This window comes from Gobio gobio, assembly GCF_949357685.1.
Source record: "Gobio gobio genome assembly, chromosome: 8".
Classification (NCBI taxonomy): Eukaryota; Metazoa; Chordata; class Actinopteri; order Cypriniformes; family Gobionidae; genus Gobio; species Gobio gobio.
In genome coordinates, this window is record NC_137114.1 from 39,276,962 (window position 1) to 39,301,263 (window position 24,302).

Here is a 24,302-nt window from a genome sequence, read left to right on the forward strand (position 1 = left end):
AAAGGACATTGTTTCGCATTATACAGCACAGCCCTCATCCTTCCCTTGGGTCATTTCGACCTGAAACTAATGTGTGTTTTTTTTTTTTTATAAAAAAAAATTGAGCATTCATCGAAGTGATCCAAGACCCTAGGACATTTGTTGTAGTTGAACCACGAATACACAGAAAAAAATTGACTGGATTTGAGGAGTTTTGTGGATGAAATTTTAAAAAGTAACAAATCCTTCCCTTTGCGGGTCAGTTTGACCCCCCTTAGGAATGAATGGAACGCGAGGAATACTGTACAAAATTCAAACTAAAGTGCTAAAACGTAACCAAAAAATTGTTTTATAATGTCTACATGTGTTTCTGAATGCATACTGAGGGGAACTGACTTTAGGACCCAGCGGAATAGCTCATATGCGGCCATCTAGTGGCAAGAGTCATGAAATATCATGTTATAATATTTTTTTCCACAAGATGTCGGCAAAGACATCCAATATATGTTGAATTTGAGTTATTTTGAATTTAAATTGAAATGGAAAGAATGTGCTTAAATTATTATTTATTTATTATTTATTTATTATTTATTGATAAAATATAGAAATATATATATATATATATATAAATTAAATATGTTTTCTGGACAAAAAAAAATAAGGATAGGGTTTCGGGTCATTTTGACCCACGAGGGAAGGATTTGTTACAAAGTGCAAGTGAGGGATGAGGGTTAAATATACAGAGGACATGAGTAACACAGTTACACATTAGACCAGTGGTTCCCAACCACGTTCCTGGAGGACCCCCAACAGTGCACATTTTGCATGTCTCCTCAATCAAACACACCTGATTCAGGTCATCAGCTCATTAGTAGCTACTCCAAGACCTGATGTGGGTGTGTCAGACAAAGGAGACATGCAAAATGTGCACTGTTGGGGGTCCTCCAGGAACGTGGTTGGGAACCACTGCATTAGACAATACTTAAAAAATGTTTTTGGGGATTTTTATGATTGTAATTACTGTATTCTTGTTTTTTTCCAGTAGCCTATTAATAGGAAAATTCCTAGACCCTTTTCACAGACTGTGATGACGTGTTTTGGCAGTCATCAATATCGTAAATCCTGCAAAGTTTTTTGTATTTTCATTTTTTAAAATATATATGTACATTTATAACACTAATACTTTGTATTTTATTACTTTTGCATCAAATTGCAAAAAAAAAAAAAAAAAAAATTACCGCTGCTGTGAGGGAGTTTCTAATACAGTCTGGGAGTGATGGTAAAAATTAATATCTTTCTCCCTTTTTACTTCCGTTATCAATCTCACTCTATTTTTTCCCTCTTTTTGAAAGTTGTGAAATCACTATTGTGGCAATTTTTATTTTTGCTATTTGAGCAAATGCATGGGGACACAAAAAAAATAGATTTAATGTATTCTCTCATTCACCGCTATAAAAGTTAACCCAACTTCTGCTCTGAGAAACCCAAAAATGTGAAAAGGGTCTATTGTAAAACAATAAAAAACTGACAAACAAAAAACATAAACAAACAAATAAATGGTCTTACTCTTTGATAATTGTTTATTTCAATGTGAAATGAATAATTAACCCTGTGAAGATTTTTACAGCCTGAACACTTTCTACCTAGATTTTATTGCCCCTGTTATATTTGTATGGCATAGGAAGTGAGTTTTCATTGGCCAGATTCTCTGAAGGCAGATTATTCATTGACATGCAAGTGATTTGAAATGGGTATTGTATCTGGCAACCAAAAAGAGAGATGAGAAGGAGCGTAAAGATGTAGACTATCTATCTATCTATCTATCTATCTATCTATCTATCTATCTATCTATCTATCTATCTATCTATCTATCTATCTATCTATCTATCTATCTATCTATCTATCTATCTATCTATCTATCTATCTATCTATCTATCTATCTATCTATCTATCTATCTATCTATCTATCTATTTAACCACATTTATTTAACCATAGCAAATGTAAATTTCTTAGTACAATTAATTTTTTATCTCTGTTTTTTGTGTTTATTTAAAATAAGACAAATCTGATATTATTTTAATCTTATATCTGTTATTTAACAGTTGAGATTGTTCTTTAATGCTGATCTAACCAGCAAAAGACACAAGCCGGGGTAAACCCACACTGTTAAAAATTTGTTGTAATTTTACAGGAAATTCCTGGCAACTAGTTGCCGTAAATTTACAGCAAGTAAGATACAGTATTTTTCCTGTTTTTTTTATACAATAAAGTACTGTATTTATACAGTAATACTACTGTGATTATTACAGTCAAATGCTGTAATTTATTATATTTCCTGTAATTTTACTGCAACTCAGTTGCCAGGAATTTCCTGTAATTTTACAGGACAGAATTACAATGAAATATTCCTGTTATTTGTAAATATTACAATAAAATACTGTAATTTTCTGTCTTCCGCAATTAACAACAATACAATGGCCTCTTTTCTTTGTTTTATTAACACACTATGCAATAACACATTACACACTTATAAAAGTATCCACTTTTTTTTCATACAAAAATTACAGTCTCACGGGAGAATCCAGCTCATTTCCAGATGTCCAGAGAGCCCATCATCAGGGGGAGGTGGGGGGTTTACTATAAAGGCTCACACCACTACTAGCCCATCAACTCAAAAGTCCAGGGGCCTCATTTATAAACGTTGCGTACGCACAAAAGAAGGCGTACGCCGCTCTCTACGCAATAATTGGTATTTATAAAAAGCAAACTTGACGGGAAAATGTGCGGTCTTTCACGCAAGCTCTGACCCAGGCGTACGCATAAAAACGGGTGAAATGAGAAATGGCGACACCGTCGGCAGATGGAAGAAACACGTGAAAGTGTGTGAAACTGTAGACCGTTGTGTAAAAGAAATGGCTATGCCTCTCATAAATAACATTAAGACTTCACAAAGCAAGTCTTACAATGAACAGCCTACACGAACACCCGTTTGATCGATCTGCAGTGTAAAACAAACAAAATCAAACGAAAATTACAACATAAATGCAAACTAACACATATTTGCAAAAAGAAAAGTGAAATATGTTCTGCAATAATATTGGCATGTTATGCATTGCAATTCATCCTCATAAATATGGTAAACAACGAAATAGCTAATGTACAAAACTGATATTCTCGTCAAGTGTCCGTCTGGCGGAGCAGATAGATGCAATTAGACAGATAGATAATTAGGGAGATATATAGATAAATAGATAGATGTATTAATTGTCCACTGGGGAAAGTTGTTTTCATAGTAAAATTTCTTCATCAGCTACGTTCATGGTATTCATGCATATGCCTTTAGTTTTATTTTTGATAAAATGACGTATGTCTCAACCATTCAGAAAGCTGCAAGACATTACATTTGCACGGAACTATTTCCCATTTCCACGTAGATTATAACCGACATCTGTAGCTTGTCAGATTCAATTAAATGGATGGAAATAAAATGCCCATCTCAATGCGTAATGACGCACAATGGCTGATCTTGTGCTCTAGAAGATGTGGCGAATGGAAGGATTCGGAGTGAACGCATCTTCAGACAGCAAGAGGACACACTCTGGCGATGGAGCACTAGACGCTTTTTTGCCTCGACTTTGATGTCCGATCATTTCTTTTTTATTTCGGCGATAGTCCGAGGTTGTGAGGCTACAGCATTTACGGCGTCTGCAACCTTTTGCCACTCAAGTGTCTTTTTGGCATTAGTAATGCCCACACTGTGCCCTCCAAACAACACTTTTCTTCTCTTTTCAACCTCGCCAACGATAACTTCTACCTCACATTGAGTGAAGTTACGTTTTTTTTTAATTTCCTCTCTGTGTTTGCCATGATTTCGCAACCTATGAATATTAACTTGTGGGCGTTTCACGGACTATTTATGGGCAACTATGGGCGTGACATGAAGCCGCAAAAGCTGCGCTACATTTAGAATTGATTGTGATTTATTAAGGGAAAAATTTCCCGTCATGCATTTGCATTTACAGGAAAACCGTGAATACAATACGTTGTTGTAAAATTTATTGTAAAAATTACATCAATTGCTAACAGTGCAGTTGTGTTACATCAGCCCCTAGAACTACGCTACACTGTAAAAAAATTATAATCTTCCCAACTCAAAATTTTCTAGTGACTGTTTACATCTAAAGTTTTCAATTGGCCCAAGTGAAATTCTGTAAATGTAATTTTATCAATTGTGGCAAGAGCCTGTTAACATGGGCTCAATTGGAAATAATATGTTGAGCCAAAGGAAAAAAATTATAATCTTCCCAACTCAAAATTTTCTAGTGACTGGTCACATCTAAAATTTTCAATTAGCCAAATTGAATTTCTGTGAATTGAATTTTATCCGTTGTGGCAACTGTTAACATCAATTAGAAATATGTTGAGCCAATGGAAAAATGTAATTTACCAACACTGTAAAAAATGTCAGACCTCTCCAATTAGAAATTTTCTAGTGACCGATCACATCTAAATTTTTTAGTTGGCCAAATTGAAAAATTTAGATGTGATCAGTCACTAGAAATTTTTGAATTGGAGAAATGTTTTACAGCGAAACTGTGTGGTTGGTCCAATTAAATATTTTAAATTGTAGTAACAATTGTTTATTTCTCACTGTCCCAAAAGACAAAAATGACTAAAAACATAAATATATTAAGCAAAATACAGAAACAGACAACAGGGTTGACATTTTATCACATTACTTTATTAACAAGTAAATTCCAACACAGGATATTTGGGTGAAAATACCTTATTTTCAATAAGGAAAAACTCTGAATACATTCAAGAAGTCTTCTGCATAACAGGATGTCTTGTTGTGGTGAAGAAAACACAGCACCTGCTGGTTCGGCTTCGCTCGCGCTGCCGCTCCCGCGTCTCCGCATTTGAAATCTCCACACAAACGGGTTTTTTCAAGCACATTTTGCGCATGCGTAGGCTATACCGTTTTTTCGGACGGAGGACTTGTTCAGCCAACATGCATCTTTTTGCATGGCGATAATTATTTGGAAGTCATTTATTGGGCCAATATGTAATGATCAATTTACACAATTTTTCCCCCCAATTTTTTTTTACAGTGTAGTAGCCTATATTCTATACTTTTATGAATTCTATTGAGAAACCATGAGAAAAGGGTGAATAAAGACTGAGAGTCAATGCTAAGAAATTATTCATTATTATTATGTTTTGAACTATGCTGTATAGCTGTATTTAGCAATGTGTTTGTTGTCAAACTCAAAAATTAGTATATTTTTAATGATTAAAAAATGCCATTATTTTTTATTTAAAAGAAAGTAATTGTATTTTATTGACAAAATATTTTAGTTTGTCTTGGATATTTTTTGATTACATCAGGTAACATTTTTAGCTGTAATTCGGTCATGTTATAGTGTGCCCCTCACATGTTACAATGTACCCCACCTACGGGGCATGTTGTCACATTTCACTTCCATTCTTTCGGGTTAAATCAAGAAAAAAGTATACACTGTATTAATGAAACAAAACCACATAATTGTACTAGACATGTGGGCAATTAATGTGTGAAAAAAATAAATACTCTGAACCCCAAGTGGACTTACACAAACTAAGAAAGTCAAAAAGCGTTAGGTTGTGCCCCGCTCTCCCCTACTGTGAGTATGAGGTAGCCTACTGGATGGAAATCAAGCAGTTGTCTGAAGGTTTTAAAACAACTTTGGGCTGGAAAGCTTTGCTGGACCTGGCAACCCCCTGATCATCACCACAAACCCACACCCCACTTGACGAAATGTGACCGCACAGTCAGCTGTCTATCACTTGATCTTCCTGAGAGTAACTTGTAACATGGATCGCTGGAAAGGCAGGGTTGTGCTCGTCACTGGAGCTTCGGTGGGGATCGGAGCTGCGATCGCAAAGTCTCTTGTGCAGCATGGCATGAAGGTGGTCGGGTGTGCCAGAAACCTAGAGCAAATAGAGGTAATCTACCGTTAACGAACAAACAGCTTACTGTTCCCTGCATACACTTGCGAGAGAAGTAGCCTAAATGTCGGCCTATATGAACTGAATCGCGTGTTCTTTATGTCTTGCAGACATTGGCAGCAGAATGTGTCAGTAGTGGATTCAGCGGCACTTTGTTCCCGTATAAATGTGATCTGTCTGTAGAAGACGAAGTGTTATCTATGTTCTCCTGGATCAAAGTTCAACACCAGGGCATCGACGTGTGCATTAATAATGCTGGTTTGGGTCTTCCAGAGCCTCTATTGAGTGGCAAAACCAGTGGCTGGAGGACCATGATGGATGTAAGTAGCGACTTGACGCGATACATGATTCATTTCTGCCCGATTGGTTCAATTGGTTCTCTCAATGAACCGAGTCAGTGATTCATTTACGTCATTACCTGCTCTCTCACATCACGGCGTACATATTACGTTGTTTTATTTATTATTAAAGGGTTTGTTGTTGCTGTCATTTGTATTCTGTTATTACTTGTGTATTGTTTTGAGCATCAATAAAAATAAATAAACAATCCAAAAAATATTATTAAAGGGAATAGTTCACCTAAAAATGAAAATTATCCCATAATTTACTCACCCTCAAGCCATCCTAGCTGTATATGACATTCTTCTTTCAGACGAATACAAACTATATCAAGAAATATCCTGGCATTGTAAAAAATCCAAGCTTTATAATGGCAGCCCAAAGGGCATCCATCCATTATAAACGTACTTCACATGACTCCAGGGGGTTAATAAAGGCCTTTTGAAGTGACTCGATGGGTTTGTGTAAGAAAAATATCCATATTTAAAACTTTATGAAGTAAAATATCTAGCTTCTGCCAGACTGCCTTCCGTTTTCAACTTACGAAGAAAGTGTAAAGCCTCTCGCTGTTCAAAAGGCTTACGGTACGTCCAATGCCATCATTAGGGCAGTTATACTCCACCCATTTTTTTCTATAAAAAAACTGTTGAAAAACAGCATATTTTCTTGGGCTATTAAAGTAACATTTTGCTTTATCAGTCAAGGACTTGGTTTACTGATGTCTAACTGTTTTTTTAAAAAAAGAAATGGATCTCGGTTTATGGAGTCACTGAGCTGTTGAACTCCTCAGACTAAACCAATTCATGAAATAAAGAATTTTACCTTTTTTTCAGGTAAATGTCATTGGCCTGTCAGTGTGCACCCGTGAGGCTTACCAGTCCATGAAAGAAAGAAATATTGATGATGGCCATATCATTAATATTAACAGGTACAAGAATGTTTTGTTATAATTTTTTTTTGCCTGTATTCAAATTCCAGCCTGGGCCAAGGCAAAAAACAATCAATACCCTTAAAGGAACACTCCACTTTTTTTGAAAATAGGCTCATTTTTGAACTCCCCTAGAGTTAAACAGTTGAGTTTTACCGTTTTCGAATCCATTCAGCAGATCTCTGGATCTGGTGGTAGCACTTTTAGCATAGCTTAGCATACATCATTGAATCTTATTAGACCGTTAGCATCTCGCTCAAAAATGACCAGAGTTTCAATAATTTTCCTATTTAAAACTTGACTCTTCTGTAGGTACATCGTGTACTAAGACCGACGGAAAATGAAAATTGCTATTTTCTAGGCCGATATTGCTAGGAACTATACACTCATTCCTGCGTAATAATCAAGAGCTTTGCTGCTGTACCATGAGTGCAGCGGCGCAATGATATTACGCAGCACCTGAAAATAGTCCCCAGCTCCCTGTGCATGTCACGTTGGTTATGTTGGCCGAAGTTAGCCTATTTTCAGGTGCTATGTAATATCATTGCGTCCTGCACCCATGGTACGGCAGCAAAGTTCCTTGATTATTACACAGGAATGAGATATTAGTCTAGAAAATCGGAACTTTTTATTTTCCATTGGTCTTAGTACACGATGCAACTACAGAAGAATCAAGTTTTAAATAGGAAAAATATCGAGAGTCTTTGGTCATTTTTGAGTGAGATGCTAACGGTCTAATCAGATTCAATGATCTATGCTAAGCTATGCTAAAAGTGCTACCGCCAGACCCGGAGATTGGCTGAATGGATTTGAAAATGGTAAAACTCAACTGTTTAACTCTAGGGGAGTTGGAAAATGAGCATATTTTTTTAAAAAGGTGAGTGTTCCTTTAAATCTCTTGGTGTGTTTTAGCATGAGTGGACACCGGGTTGTTAACAACGCTGATGCACACTTCTACACTGCCAGCAAATACGCTGTGACTGCTCTCACCGAAGGTCTCCGGCAAGAGTTGCGCGAGGCCAAAACTCACATACGTGCCACAGTAAGATTAACACTTCAGGTAAAATGATTATTGCATTTCCAAAGATTTGTTGGCACTAAGGTTGCTCTTTCTTTAACAGTGTATATCTCCTGGTTTAGTGGAGACTCAATTTGCCTACCGGCTCTTTAGTGAAAACCAAGAAAAGGCTGCTGCTACCTACAAAAGTATAAAGGTATAGACAAATCCTGATTCTTGTTTATGCAATATATTGTACATTATTGTTTACACTTTTCAATATTTAAATGTTATTTACAGTGCCTGCAAGCAGATGACATAGCAAACGCAGTGGTGTATGTCCTAAGTGCTCCTCCTCATGTTCAAGTAAGCGTCTTCCATCACTGGAGATCATTCATATGCAAACACACAATCGGCTTGCTGCAGTTTCAGCAGTGTATTTTCTAGGAAGATTTCATGGAATTGCCTTTTCCTTCCCCATCTCTAGATTGGTGACATTCAGATGAGGCCTGTGGAACAGTTGGCTTAACTCGAACAGATAAACAGGATCAGTCATCGCTGACATCTTAAATGCTCATGTTTCAAATATTAAATGTAGGGAAAACCATGGGACAAGAACGTCCCTAAACTGTCTCTGCTCTCCAGATCTTTTGAAATGCTCATAACAAGAACACAGAACTCTGATCATGAAGTTTACATTTTATAATTATTAATAAAATCTATATAATATAAAAAATACTTAAATTACTTTTGCAGAAATTATGCAAAGTATGCTTGGTGCTTTTATGCTCAAATATTGAGTTATGCCTTGCAAAATGCGTAATCAGTGTCATTTTTTGCTTTAAATTATAGTGATGAACATACATGTTTTGAAGATTGTTGAGGAAATCTGATGCTCTTTTTATTTTTTTATATACAGTTCTGAGCTGCTATATATTTGTATTGATGCACTAATAAAACGGAGGGATTTATATCATGCTTTTAAAGTGTTTGTGAGGAAACTATCAAATAGCTTTTTTTTCTTTGACTTGTTGAACAGAGAACTGACAACATTTGTAAAGTCAAGGAGGAAAATAAATTGATACATTTTATTACCTCACAACATGTCTGAGGACAGGCCCAACATAGCTGAATTTGCAACTGCTTTTATAAAAAATGAAGTGTTAGGTGTAGCCTATAGTGTTTTTTGTTGTTTTTCAGTGAAACCCACCAATCATGTTTTTCAGGAAGCACAATTACCTCTAAATATTTTAGTGCACTAAAACTGAATATAGCCTACAGTCAGCATTCAATTTTTCTGACAAAATGATGCAATAAATAGCCTATTCATTTACCTATAGACCTACTTTATTGAATATTGATATATAAAGGGATAGTTCATCCAAAAATAAAAAATTACCCCATGATTTACTTTATGTATTCAACTTACGAAGAAAGTGTAACGCCACTCTTGGTTCAAACATCTGACATCATCCGCCACACCAGTTATGCTTTTTCCATAGGCTAAGTTGAATACGGAAGGCGGTCTGGCAGAAGCTAGATATTTTACTTTATAACGTGTTAAATATAGTTTATTTTTCATCTCTGTTTTTTGTGTTTATTTAAAATAAGACAAATCTGATATTATTTTAATCTTATATCTGTTATTTAACAGTTCTCGGGGTAAATCCCAGTTGTGCAGGTGCAGTGCGTTGTAACATTGCGTTACAATGAGCCCCTATTAGAACTACGCTATTATATTCTATACTTTTATGAATTATTTTGAGAAACTATGAGAAAAGGGTGAATAATGATTAAGAATCAATGTTCAGAAATAATTCAATATTATTATGTTTTGAACTAAGCTGTATAACTGTATTTAGCGATGTGTTTGTTGTCAAACTCAAATTTTTTATATTTTTTAATGATTTAAAAATGCCATTATTTTATATGAAAAAGTTGATAATTGTATTTTGATGACAAAATATTTTAGTTTGTCTTGGATATTTTTTTGATTACATCAGGTAACATTTTAAGCTGTAATTTGGTCATGTTATAGTGTGCCCCTCACATGTTACAATGTACCCCACCTACGGGGCATGTTGTCACACTTCACTTCCATTCTTTCGGGGTAAATCAAGAAAAAAGTATACACTGTATTAATGAAACAAAATCACATATCTGTACTAGACATGTGGGCAATTAATGTGAGAAAAAATAAATACTCTGAACCCCAAGTGGATTTACACAAACTGACCGGCTCTCCCCTACTGCCATTATAATGCTTGGATTAGCCAGGACCTTTTAAAATATAACTACTATTGTATTCATCTGAAAGAAGAATGTCTTATACCTACACTTAGGATGGCTTGAGGGTGAGTAAATCATGGGTAATTTTCATTTATGGGTGAAGGTGATCTATCCCTTTAAGGGCGAATTTTGAAGAGCGGGAAGGAACGTTCCAAACGAAAGAACATATGGCACAATATGGGACGCAGAATTTGAAGAAACAATCCTAAAGGTTATATAAACTTTACTGAACTGAATTTTACTGCCACACTGGAAAATGCGGAACACACATTAGCTGTTTCCCCAAAGTAGGCATATTGTTTGAATCAGAGATGTATAAAGTACTAGAGACACATACTTGAGTAAAAGTACAAGTTCCTTATCAAAAAAGTGACTTGAGTAGAAGTTGAAGTGCTCTTTAAGCACCACACTTAAGTAGAAGTACTAAAGTATTCAACATTTTTTGTACTTAAGTATTGCAAGTAGTTTATTTTAAAATGTAGGCTACTACTCAAGGACTGAAAGTAAAAGTAGGCTACAAGTATTGTGTTATGTAGTTATTAAAGAAAGTAGTCAAAAGTTTGAACATTATATTGTTTTTATTATTTCAAATGATTAAGCTAAAGGACAATCACAATGTTGTAATTTTTCTACCTTTGTCATATAAATAACCTGAAAATACTGTAGTTCATTAAGATTAAATCTTACTATAACCACTCTTACTAAAAAAAAATGGGGTAAGCACACTTATATTCTCATTTCAAGAGGTGTTCTGAGTAACTGATTTGTTTGTAACACTTTACAATATGGTTTGATTTGTTAACATTACATTAGTTAATGTAGACTAATAACTAACATGAACTAACCATGATCAATACATTTGTTACTGTATTTATTAATCTTTGTTAATCTTAGTTAATAAAAATACAGCTGTTCATTGTTTGTATATGTTACTTCACAGAGCACATTAACTATGTAATCAAATAGAGAGCAATTTGAGCGTAAGACCCTCGTGTTGTTTTAAAGACAGTGAATGCGCGCTCGCGGGGCTCTCTCGCGCGCGCGCTCTCTCTCTCGCGCGCGCTCTGTCTCTCTCTCGCACACTCGCGCGCGCTCTCTCTCTCTCATGCGCGGTAATGTGGGTTTGGAATGGAATGATTCATAACATTTTTATAATTGTAACGAGTAACGATGCAGCACATAAAAAAAATATCGGAGTAAAAGTATTAAACTCATCGAAAATATGTACTGAAGTAAAAGTGGAAGTAGGAGAAAAAAATAATACTCTAGTAAAGTACAGATACTGCCTTTTAGTACTTAAGTACAGTAGTGAAGTAGTTCTACTTCGTTACTATACATCTCTGGTTTGAATTCACAATAATTACTTGCGAGTTGTGTGACCGCAAAAAATCACGGAGGAACTGAGAGGAGTGATCAAGTGTAGCACAGTTGCAGAATCGGGCGTGCATTGCTATTGGCTAGATTCTCAGTGCAAAGCCCTATTCATTAACAGGGAATACATAGGAAGTAGCTAGATTTCCCTGCAAACTATCAGCAGCTCTTCTGTAAGAGTTTTGTGAACTTGTAACATGGATCGCTGGAAAGGCAGGGTTGTGCTCGTCACTGGAGCTTCGGTGGGGATCGGAGCTGCGATCGCAAAGTCTCTTGTGCAGCATGGCATGAAGGTGGTCGGGTATGGGATCAGAATCCCGCCAAATTTACTGCAGTCATGCATAAAAAAATAATAAGCATGAATCAAAATTTTAAAAACAAATGTGAAAATATAACGAAGAAAACGGAAAATTCAATGAAAATTTAACCAGAATCACAAACAACGCAGTCACGGAAATAAAAATAATAAGCATAAATCAAATATTTAAACAAGTGTAAAATTATATTGCTCAAAACTGAATCATGAATTCAAAATTATCTGAATCGCTCACAAAATCATGTTTTCTGCTCTTATTTTCATTTTTTGCATGTCCTTGCTCTTTTCTCCTTTGCTCTTGTTTCCACATTCTGTGCTTGCGGTTTCAAATGTTGCAGTTCAAGTTTCATGTAAATTAGGGGCGGGTCTTAGCATCACCATTGGTCCACTTGTTCTAGATTGACAGCTCATCCTCAAGCCAATCAATTGAAGAGGGAAGTTTACGTCACTCCAATGCGACTCATGCCGCAGTTCAGCCAGCCGCTATTGAGCTACGAGTGTAACCTCTATCACTATATCTGCAAGGAAATACATTATTGTATTGTTATGAATATAATCTTAGGACTCTATTATTTTGTAAGATAGACGTTTTAGGGGGGTTTCCTCACAATTAAAGCAGTAAAATGAACATGATCACGACTGGGTGCTTACTGACGCGAAACGCGTTCACTATAGGAGATGCACGGATGGGCTTTTATTTAATCCAACCGCATAACGCACCGTCCGCACCAACGTTTTTTGACCAAAGTTCAAAGCCGCACCCGCCCGCCATCCGCTGATTGTAAAGCCTTGTTGGGCGATGCAAGGCGCTGCTGACGCGAGCAATCGTAATGCAATGGACTGGCCTACATTAAACCTTTAACTAAAATAGTTATTGAACTGTTTACACTGTCATATACAATAAAAGAGCCTGCACAGCGACAGGAAATAAAAATGAATGCAAAAAAACCTGCCTTAGCCTACTGGAGCATGTGACTGAAGGAGCTCATGAACCGCTCACTGGTAAAACGACGTGCGCTCAATCCCTCCAACACGACTTTTCTCTGTAGCCTACTTTACTTGTTTAGTTTCATATGTTTAAATTAGGGCTGGGCAAATTAACGCGTTAACGCAGGCGATTATTTTTTTTCAGTTTAACGCATTAAAAAATATTTAACGCAAATAACACAGCGTCCGTTTTTATATCCATTTTAGTCTAGCGTTACATGATCACGCTCCTATTCATGTAAATGCTTCCAAGCACGACAAGACACAAGAGAACGCGCTGTATGTCTGTGTGTGTGTGTGTGTGTGTGTGTGTGTGTGTGTGTGTGTGTGTGTGTGTGTCAGTGTCCTGTCTGTGTGTGTGTGTGCATGGGCGTAGATTAAACGTACATTCGTCCCCCCCGCTCTTACTTTTAAACATTTATGATTATAATCATTGTTGAAAACAGCTGTGGAAATCATGATGCATTTTATTTTTCAGTATTTTTTAATTAATAGAAAGTTAAATGAACAGCATTTATTTGTATTGAATAAAGCATGTATAAATATTTTGTTATATTATAAATGCCACTTGATCAATTTAATGCATGTTTGATGAATAAAAGTATTAATTTCTCTCTTTTTTATCTTACCACAAATGTTTGAATAGTTTCATGATTTCCACAAAAATGAAGCAGCACAACTGTTTTCAACATTGATAATAATCATAAATGTTTCTTGAGCATCAAATTAACATATTAGAATGATTTCTGAAAGATCATGTGACACTGAAGACTGGAGTAATGATGATAAATTCAGCTTTGATCACAGGAATAAATTACAAAGATTTTTTTCTTTTTTACTATATATTCACATAGATAACAGCTGCTTTACATTGGGATAATATTTCACTGTATTACTTTTTTACTGCATTTTTTATTAAATAAATGCAGCCTTGGTGAGCAGGAGACTTCTTTCAAAAACATTTAATAATTGTAATGTTTCCAAACTTTTGATAGGTACTGTATATTTTCTGCCTTATTCAGTGATATTTTTTTTTTTACAAAGCATAAAATCCATGGGGACTCAATGCACAAGTTTTTGTAGTACATAAACCAATCATAAAAATCGAGGGACACTCTGACACACACACACACACACACACACACTCACACACACACACACACACACACACACACACACACACACACACACACACACACACACACACACACACACACACACACACACACACACACACACACACACACACACACACACACACACACACACACACACACACACACACACACACACACACACACGTGTTTTGCTCATGAACAAACAGTAACAACAACACAGAGAATTTTGAGTATTCTCATATTAGGAGTCTTAAATTAGTTAAATAACGTCTTAAATGAACTTAAAGAGTTGTGAGGAAATGAGATCCACGATGTTCGTCAGCGGCCGTTCTTAAAGTGACAGGACAGGAGCACTGATGATGCCTGAACAATGGGAACAGAGAAAATTGTAGCTTTAATGATGATTAATCTATATTTGATTTATTATTTATGTAGTTAAGAAAGATGTTTCATAACTGTTAGATTTCTGTATATAGACATATACAGAAATCTAACAGTTATGAAACATCTTTCTTAACAGGGAAGGCCACAGGTAAAAATAACATTTATTATAATGGGTTTATGTAAAGATTGTTTTAAGTTCACTTAAATTAAAAGTAGTTTTTTTAAAGCCTAATAAATGTTGAAATTGGGAGCTTTCAGTTATACTGTAATGTAACGTCTAATGTTCCATAGAGACATTAGTAGCCTATCAGTGATAGGCCTACTGGCCTTCATTCATAAAAAGATGCCATTACAACACATATTTTAAAAAAGCTGTCTTTAAATTGTTTCTACATTAATTTGGAGAGTACTGAAATTATTACAATATCAAAATATTAAAAAACTTTAAATATTAAGATATTAAAAAATAGAAAAAAATGTGATTAATTATTTTTTTTTATTTTTATCGATTCCAAGCACTAGTTTAAATATTATAATGTTATTTTTTTCATTTCATTTAGCCTACGTTGATTATGAAATATGATTATGATATATGTAAGAAGACATGGGGGTCAAAAATTATTTCGTCCACTTTAAGTTTCGTTAAGTTTTGTTTTGTATAAATTGTATCTTAATTTTAATCAATGTTTTGTCAACCAATTTCGAGGATTTAATCAATAATAAGCAAGTATAGCAGACAATGGCATGGAGGTGCCAGCGCTGCATGAACAACGGCTTAAATGAACAACTAGGGAAGAACCAGCATTACACAAAGGGCATGAGCTTTAGAAATGAACGGAATCTTCAGAAAGGTGCTCTCACTCTGGAGGAAATATTACCACTACGCATTCTCTATCCCGCAAAAGTCCATAAAGTGCGTATCATATGCACGCGAAAAACGGCGTAGCATATGCACGCCAAAACTCATTTGGCGTATAGCCTACATTCCACGAGATTGCACACTCGTATTATTTATACGCATTTTCGTGAGATCGTTGCCTTGCACGTCTAATTAATGGGCAAAGTTTTCCGACTATTTTTTCGTTTTCTGCTGTGGATGTTATTGAATTTGTAGAAGTTTAGCACTTGCTTTCTCTCTTTTAAATGCCTATCCCCGAGTGACTACAATGACTGGCTGTTTTAAGATAACTAATATCGAAACAAAACCCAGGCAGTAGCTATGTACGAGATGTTTAGGCCTCCATAATGTTTCTTATTCATATTCCACCACTGGCTGTGAAAAAATATTTCTTTGGAATGAGAGGGGCACTAACCAACTATTTGGGGTCATGATCATTTGACCAATTTCTGATTAACCTCTCTAAAATGTTGATTGTATAAATTGATATATTTAATAATATATTCATGATTGTAAACAAATATATTTCCATGCACAAACAGTGGGCCAGAGATGCGCGGTTGGCAGTTACAGCCGTGGATCGGGCGGATGACGTGACGAAAAATAAGATTATAAGATTTTAAATTCGGGCGGATGGTTCAACCATTCAAATGAATAAAAAAAAAAAAAAAAAGATATATGCCTACATTGTTAAATATTGTTGCAGCGCCTGGTAGGCCAAGCAGACCTGCAAGCTAGGAGCCCAGCTGTCAGTATGGAGGCAGCCCCATGTCTTCTTACATATCATAATCATATTTCATAATCAACGTAGGCTAAATGAAATGAAAAAAAAAATAACATTATAATATTTAAACATATGAAACTAAACAAGTAAAGTAGGCTACAGAGAAAAGTCGTGTTGGAGGGATTGAGCGCACGTCGTTTTACCAGTGAGCGGTTCATGAGCTCCTTCAGTCACATGCTCCAGTAGGCTAAGGCAGGTTTTTTTGCATTCATTTTTATTTCCTGTCGCTGTGCAGGCTCTTTTATTGTATATGACAGTGTAAACAGTTCAATAACTATTTTAGTTAAAGGTTTAATGTAGGCCAGTCCATTGCATTACGATTGCTCGCGTCAGCAGCGCCTTGCATCGCCCAACAAGGCTTTACAATCAGCGGATGGCGGGCGGGTGCGGCTTTGAACTTTGGTCAAAAAACGTTGGTGCGGACGGTGCGTTATGCGGTTGGATTAAATAAAAGCCCATCCGTGCATCTCCTATAGTGAACGCGTTTCGCGTCAGTAAGCACCCAGTCGTGATCATGTTCATTTTACTGCTTTAATTGTGAGGAAACCCCCCTAAAACGTCTATCTTACAAAATAATAGAGTCCTAAGATTATATTCATAACAATACAATAATGTATTTCCTTGCAGATATAGTGATAGAGGTTACACTCGTAGCTCAATAGCGGCTGGCTGAACTGCGGCATGAGTCGCATTGGAGTGACGTAAACTTCCCTCTTCAATTGATTGGCTTGAGGATGAGCTGTCAATCTAGAACAAGTGGACCAATGGTGATGCTAAGACCCGCCCCTAATTTACATGAAACTTGAACTGCAACATTTGAAACCGCAAGCACAGAATGTGGAAACAAGAGCAAAGGAGAAAAGAGCAAGGACATGCAAAAAATGAAAATAAGAGCAGAAAACATGATTTTGTGAGCGATTCAGATAATTTTGAATTCATGATTCAGTTTTGAGCAATATAATTTTACACTTGTTTAAATATTTGATTTATGCTTATTATTTTTATTTCCGTGACTGCGTTGTTTGTGATTCTGGTTAAATTTTCATTGAATTTTCCGTTTTCTTCGTTATATTTTCACATTTGTTTTTAAAATTTTGATTCATGCTTATTATTTTTTTATGCATGACTGCAGTAAATTTGGCGGGATTCTGATCCCATAGTCGGGTGTGCCAGAAACCTAGAGCAAATTGAGGTAATTTATACTGTGCATTTGTAGCAAGGGATTAAAGGTTTGCCTATGATGAACAAAGGACGTTTTTATACGAATGAATAACGCGTGGCACGAAACGTGAGCAGGCGAACACTGAAAATATCTGTATGGTCACCATTTCTGTTTTTTTTTGTTTACAGTGTTACATTGCACTGGTCAGTTAGTGGAGAAAGAAGCAGCGTGAACATTAGAATATTCAAAATTTCTCACTTGGTGTTTCACAATAAAAAGTCATAGATACAAGTAAGTTAGGTTTAGAAGAACGAAGTTGAGAAAATTGTGTCAGAATCATCATCAGGCCAACAATGAAATTTCTGTCATTTAAACACCCATGTCTTGTGTTGATCAATTATATAATCATAATTTTTAAATGAAATGCTTTACATAACAACAATTTTTTGTTTATTATCAAATATATCATTAAAAAAGGTTCTTTATTGGCATTGATGGTTCAATGAAGAACTTTTAACATCCAAACTTCCCACTGTACAAAAGATCCTACCATGGTTTTAATATAAAAGTGTAGTAACCATGTTTTTTTTGGCTAATTGATTACCATTTATATAACTACAGTTTTACCACTAATACCATGGTTACACTATGGTTAGAGTAGCAAAACCATGGCTAATTTGTGGTTACCATAGTTTAACTACAATAACCATGTTTTTTTGGTTTTATTTGTAGTAAAACCATGGTTCATTTTCGTAAGGGTTTATAGAGGAAAAAGGTTATTTTATAGAAGAAAAAAATGGTTCTCTTAAGAACTCTTCACTGAAAGGTTCTTTGGGGAACCGAAAATGGTACTTCTATTGCATTGCTGTGAAAACCCCCTTTTGGAACCTTTGTTTTTAAGAGGGTAGCCTACTTCAGGGAACAATGTGTTCATAAGGACGATGTTATATAATTAACCTCATGCACAATTTGCTCGCTGTCCCTCTGCCCAGCACTCCCTCTCCCTCTGCCAATGGTTTTGAGCTTTGACCCTTCATGGAATGTAAATCTCAAAGTGTTTTATCTTTCACAGAAATTGGCAGCAGAATGTGTCAGTAGTGGATTCAGCGGCACTTTGTTCCCGTATAAATGTGATCTGTCTGTAGAAGACGAAGTGTTATCCATGTTCTCCTGGATTAAAGTTCAACATCAGGGCATCGACGTGTGCATTAATAATGCTGGTTTGGCTCTCCCAGAGCCTCTATTGAGTGGCAAAACCAGTGGCTGGAGGACCATGATGGATGTACGTAAATCACTGAATAAATTAGTATTTCTGTTCTGACAACGTGCAGCTATAGAGTATGTGATTTTAGTAACATTTCTTTCAAATTTTTCAGGTGAATGTCTTCGGCCTGTCAGTGTGCACCCGTGAGGCATACCAGTCCATGAAAGAAAGAAATGTTGATGATGGCCATATCATTAATATTAATGGGTACTATGTTTTACTGCATATATTTTCTGCATATATTCCTATACCTGTGCCATGCTTCAATGCATCCAGTCTAAATATCTTACTATGTTTTAGTATGTGTGGTCATCGTGTCCTCCACAATGCTGATTTACACTTCTACACTGCCAGCAAATACGCTCTGACTGCTCTCACTGAAGGTCTCCGGCAAGAGTTACGCGATGCCAAAACTCACATACGTGCCACAGTAAGAGCAGGATGAACAAGACTTGTTTTGGATGAACACTTTATTTATGATAATGATTATTGCATGCCCAATGTTCAAAGTTGTTCTGCTCTCTCTTTAACAGTCTATATCTCCTGGTTTAGTGGAGACAGAGTTAACCTACCGGCTCTTTAGTCAAAACCCAGAAAAGGCTGCTGCTACCTATAAAAGCATGAAGGTAGGCCTATACTATAGACATGTCCTGATTCTTGTCTGCAGAGCATTTTGTCATTGTTAACCTTTATAATTTTATAATATCCTATTTAAAGTGTCTGCAAGCAGATGACATAGCAAACACAGTGGTTTATGTCCTAAGTGCTCCTCCTCATGTTCAAGTAAGTGTCATCCATCACTGGAGGAATCTACTGTCTTTCAATCATACGAGTGCAAACTTTGTTATAATGTAGTATATCTATCCATACATTTAGGTAGAAATTTGATTTATAATTTAATTGTAATTTAGAGTTTTTCCTTTGCTCTCTGTAGATTGGTGACATTCAGATGAGACCAGTGGAGCAGTTGACATAAGATAAACAGGATCAAGTGCCAAAATCAGGGATCAACGTTCACAGACAATCAAAGATCACAGGCGTGGCCAATATAATTGAATACTATTATATAAATAATTGTCAAGACTCTCCATTTTGTAAAAACACAAAGCACTGAGGTCCTTTCTTCGTACGACGCTAACTCATTTAGCTGGATTTGATTGTTGGCGATTTGGCATGATCTTGGATTGTTTGGTTCTTTGAAGCTCATCCTGGACTTGCTGTCATAGCAACAGGTCCGTAAACTTAAACCTGCTCGAGCTGCTTATTTCATGTAAACAGGTTTAAATTGCATCTTTTTAAGCGACGTTTATTACTTAAAATTTGTCCCAGCCTCTGCTACTTTATTACAAGAGTTCCTTACTGAACTGAACCAGGGGCAATAATATTTTAAAATAATAACAATAATATAAAAATGTGTATAATACTATAGACACAGCCACTTGATTAAGAGATTTTTTTGTGATAGAATAATTACTTTATCTTTTTATTGGAGTCTTACACACATGCTGTACATTTTAATCTGAGCCATGCATTCATTTGAGTGATGACGGATATTATTGGATGGTTTGATGCAGCGAAAGAGATGCACTTGATCTTGACCCTTAAGAAACTTTAATTAATGCTGTCACGTAACAAATCTGCTGCAAATTAAATAAAAAATGTAATTAATTGTTAATTCGAACATTGAAATAAAAATGTAAAGGGTGCACAAAAACTATAAAAATCGCGAATATAAATAAAAAACAGTGCACATTTCATTGATCTATTATAACTTTTATGTTGTTTTGGTCGCTTGGCTGTTTCCTTATAAAGGTCCAGAAATTCGTGTTTTGCATTTTTTATTTATATGATGTCATTACGTTGCTATCTTGCCACCAGCCAATCGCTGCATTGCTGATCGTGGTTTCGAGTATCGATGCATCTGCCCTCTCCAGGGAACACAGGAACGCGCAGTAATCTCAGACAACTTAATCCAGATATTTTAATCCAATCAGCAAATTCATTTGAAGAACCGAATTAGCCAGAGATCAGTTATCACGATTAAAAGATCTGGGATCTGTCAAATAATCTCAGATGTATTAAGTGAGGTACGAAGAACAGACCTCTGTTCTGTCTCCTCAGGTGTACATTTTTATTGTAGTTACTGAAATTATTTGAGAAAATATGCTGGTGTAGTACAATTTTGATTTTATACAATGTGATAAATACTTTAGGTGATTTTTTTCTAATAGCTCTTTCTGGTTTTCTTGTAAAATAAAAATAAAAAAGTCCCAATATTCAACAGCGAACTGCAAGCATGTAATATCAAAGATTTTTAAAAAAGTCTATTTTTTATTTCCGCACAAACTTGGTTTTATCTTATGTGTTTGAACCTACACGTTTCCACATTTTTATTTTAGAGTTCTTAAAGGCACAATATGTAAGATTTTTGGTATTTTAAAATATCCAAAAGCCACTAGAGCAATGTTATATATTTTGTTGACTTGTGTACTTACATTATCCCAGATGTTTCCTAGAATGTTTAAATCCAGAGAAATAAGCGATTTTAACCAGGACACGGACTATGTCTGTGTGTCGCCTATCAATGACATCATAACCGCATTACCCTCAATTTCCGTTTTATTTTGTAGAAACCATGGAAACACCAAAGACACTTTATTATATTATGTGTTTTATTAGACAAGTGAACAACATTCATCGACAGAAAACGAATCATTGTTATACAGCTCAACACAGTTAAGCCCAGTTTATACTTCTGCGTCGAGGGTACGACGTAGCTATGTCGTAGGCTGTGTGTTGAACGTGTAGCCTACGACGTACCCTGACGTGCACCTCTCCAAAAATGTAATGACGCGTCAATTCTACGTGGACCGCAACCGCTTGCGTAGGCCATGGCGTAGAGGCCACAGCGCTGGTCCGACGCAGAAGTATAAATCAGCCTTTAGTCTTGTTTAAATCTCATTTTATTGATTTACTGCGAGTACCATGGTTTACCATGCCTAATATCAATCTATCTTACTGCAGTGTGCAACAAGTGTCTCACAGAGTAGCATTATAACATAACTTTTAACACACTCAAATGTATCTAATATGATAAAACAGCGCTGCGTTCCCCCACTTGCACATGACCGGAAGAAGTGGAAGCGGTAGTCTGAGGCATAATAAAAGCTCTACGAAATCCAGGCATCATCAAACTAAACCTTTGTTTTTAACAAGTGACCTCTAGCGGCAAAAAATTACATATTGTGGCTTTAAAGGGATTGTTCACCCAAAGTGAAAATTCTGTCATTAAATACTCACCCTCATGTCATCCTAAACCCATAAGACTGATGAACAGATTTAAAGGTGTCATGAACTGGCTTTTTTAAAAAATGTTATACTGTTGTCTGAGGTCAACTTATGACGTTTGCATGGTTTTTACATTCAAAAACATCATAATGAATAAGTAATAGGCTATTTTCTGCCTTGGTTTTGAGCCTCTCTGAAAAACGATCGGTTTGAAAAACACATAGCCCGTCTGAAAAACACATAGCCCGTCTGAAAAACACATAGCCCCAGGACGTTGGGCTGATCACAAATGAACCAATAACACCTTCTCCAGCCTGTGACAGCGTGCTAAGGTATGTAATCAATAGATATCAAACGATCTGTAACAATGCAATACTAACACATATAAAAAAAACATGTTTTACTCACATAAGTGTGTTGCACCATTCCTTTCGGATCCAATAGAGAAGGCACAGCATTGTGTTTTAATCTCAATATGTCTGCAAATCCAGTCTCGACCTCTATCTTGTTTACAATCGATTCTGTGGTGAAAGGAAGCGAACAAACGCGCAGTGTCTTACACACGTGAGCTGGAACCGGCATGTTTATTGCTCGGTAGCGCGACCCGTTTAGCTCCACGAGTCGGTGGGCGGGCTTGAGGCGGTGCTTCTGCATTCTATGACGTCAGTGGTCGACATATTCTGAGATCTCTCGTTTTCTGGGCCTGGTGTCTATAAAAGCTTTTCTTTGACTAACAAGGATGTTTTCAGCTCTGAAACTTACAGGATATTCTTATATCACGATCAAAGGCTCAGAGGAAAGTTGATTTCTCAATTCATCACCACTTTAAATTAGGCTTTTATTCACATTTAAACATTGATCAGCTCAACCCTACCTGTGTAACACACGAGAATGAACTCATTGGCTCTCGCACATCAAGCAAACATGCTTGAGCTTCCGTTTACCACAACTGATGTGTGTGTGTTGATGAATGCATGTATATGAATAAAAGCTTACATTAAATCTGTTCATCATAAAGGGATCGAGTCCCTTCAGAAAATTTGGCCTAAACTGTTCAATTCATATGGATTAGTTTTAGGATCTCTTTATGAACTTTTTGAAGAGTCAAAGTGATAGTGTATAGCTGTCAATGGAGGGACAGAAAGCGCAGATTTCATCAAAAGATCTTCATTTGTGTTTCGAAGATGAGCGAAAGTCTTACGGGTTTGGAACAACATGAGGGTGAGTAATTAATGGGATAATGCACCCCAAAATTAAAATTATCCCATGATTTACTCACCCTCAAGCCATAGGTGTATATGACTATAGTCTTTCAGACAAACACAATCAGAGTTGTATTAAAAAATATCATTGCTCTTCCAAGGTTTATAATGGTAGTGAATGGCTGTTCAAAAAAGGGCATCCATCCATCATAAAAGTAATCAATACGACTCCAGGGGTTAATAAAACCCTTCTGAAACAAATCAATGGGTTTTTGTAAGAAAAATATCCATATTTAAAACTTTAAGAACTAAAATAACTAGCTTCTGGCAGACGGCCTATGCAAGTCCACTTACGCTAAAAGAGTAACCCCTGACATAATGTATTTTGTAGGATGTAGGAGTAGCGTAAGCTTTGACGCCTCTCGCGGTTCAAACAAATAAGGCTGGGCTCAAGCTCCTCTTCTCTTATTTCGAAATCCTCTGACATTTCTCTTTAAAAATTCTAGTTTTAGACTTCTAATTCGTGACTGGTATTTTGTTTTGCTCTAATCTTTGCGCTTCCGTGTTCGTCAATATGTTGTGCATCAGGTCAAGGGTCGCTCGCGTACGGCCATCTGTTGGAAGTTATTATAGTTTATAAAGTTTTAAATATGGATATTTTTCACAATACACTCTTTTTTTCTTTTCAATTTACACAAATGTATCACTTTGTTTTAGAAGGCCTTTATTAACCCCCCGAGCCATATGGATTAGTCTACGTTTATGATGGATGTGGTTTTTTGGGCTTCAAAATCTCATCCTCCATTCACTGCCATTATAAGGCTTGGAAGAGCAAGGGCATTTTTTAATATAACTCCGATTGTATTCGTCTTAAAGAAGAATGTCATATACACCTGATGGCTTGAGGGTGAGTAAATCATGGGGCATTTTTCATTTTACGGCGAACTATCCGTTTAATTACAGAATATTCATTTTTGGCTGAACTATCCCAAGTTGTTTGCAGCTAA

The 24,302-nt window shown here is 36.1% G+C and overlaps 2 protein-coding genes across 3 annotated transcripts; both read left to right on the forward strand.

Annotated features, from left to right (window-relative positions):
• Positions 1-5,833: 5,833 nt before the first annotated feature.
• dhrs11b.1 (dehydrogenase/reductase 11b, tandem duplicate 1) lies at positions 5,834-8,761 on the forward strand (the record flags this gene model as incomplete). The annotated part of the gene is made up of 7 exons (XM_079823118.1): positions 5,834-5,965; positions 6,079-6,288; positions 7,141-7,235; positions 8,148-8,277; positions 8,357-8,449; positions 8,533-8,598; positions 8,720-8,761. The coding sequence occupies 7 exons, from the start codon at positions 5,834-5,836 to the stop codon at positions 8,759-8,761; spliced, it is 768 nt and encodes a 255-aa protein (XP_079679244.1).
• A 3,159-nt stretch (positions 8,762-11,920) lies between these two features.
• LOC307130188 (dehydrogenase/reductase SDR family member 11-like) lies at positions 11,921-23,473 on the forward strand (the record flags this gene model as incomplete). 2 transcript variants are annotated; one of them, XM_079823119.1, is made up of 8 exons in its annotated part: positions 11,921-12,193; positions 17,540-17,571; positions 18,614-18,823; positions 18,918-19,012; positions 19,106-19,235; positions 19,339-19,431; positions 19,523-19,588; positions 19,740-23,473. In XM_079823119.1, 6 exons carry the CDS (start codon positions 18,704-18,706, stop codon positions 19,779-19,781), a joined length of 546 nt encoding a protein of 181 aa, XP_079679245.1. In that variant the 3' UTR covers positions 19,782-23,473. The 2 variants fall into 2 exon arrangements, with proteins under 2 accessions (XP_079679245.1, XP_079679246.1); XM_079823120.1 differs by having other exon boundaries at positions 12,090-12,185; positions 17,536-17,571.
• Between the last annotated feature and the right edge of the window lie 829 nt (positions 23,474-24,302).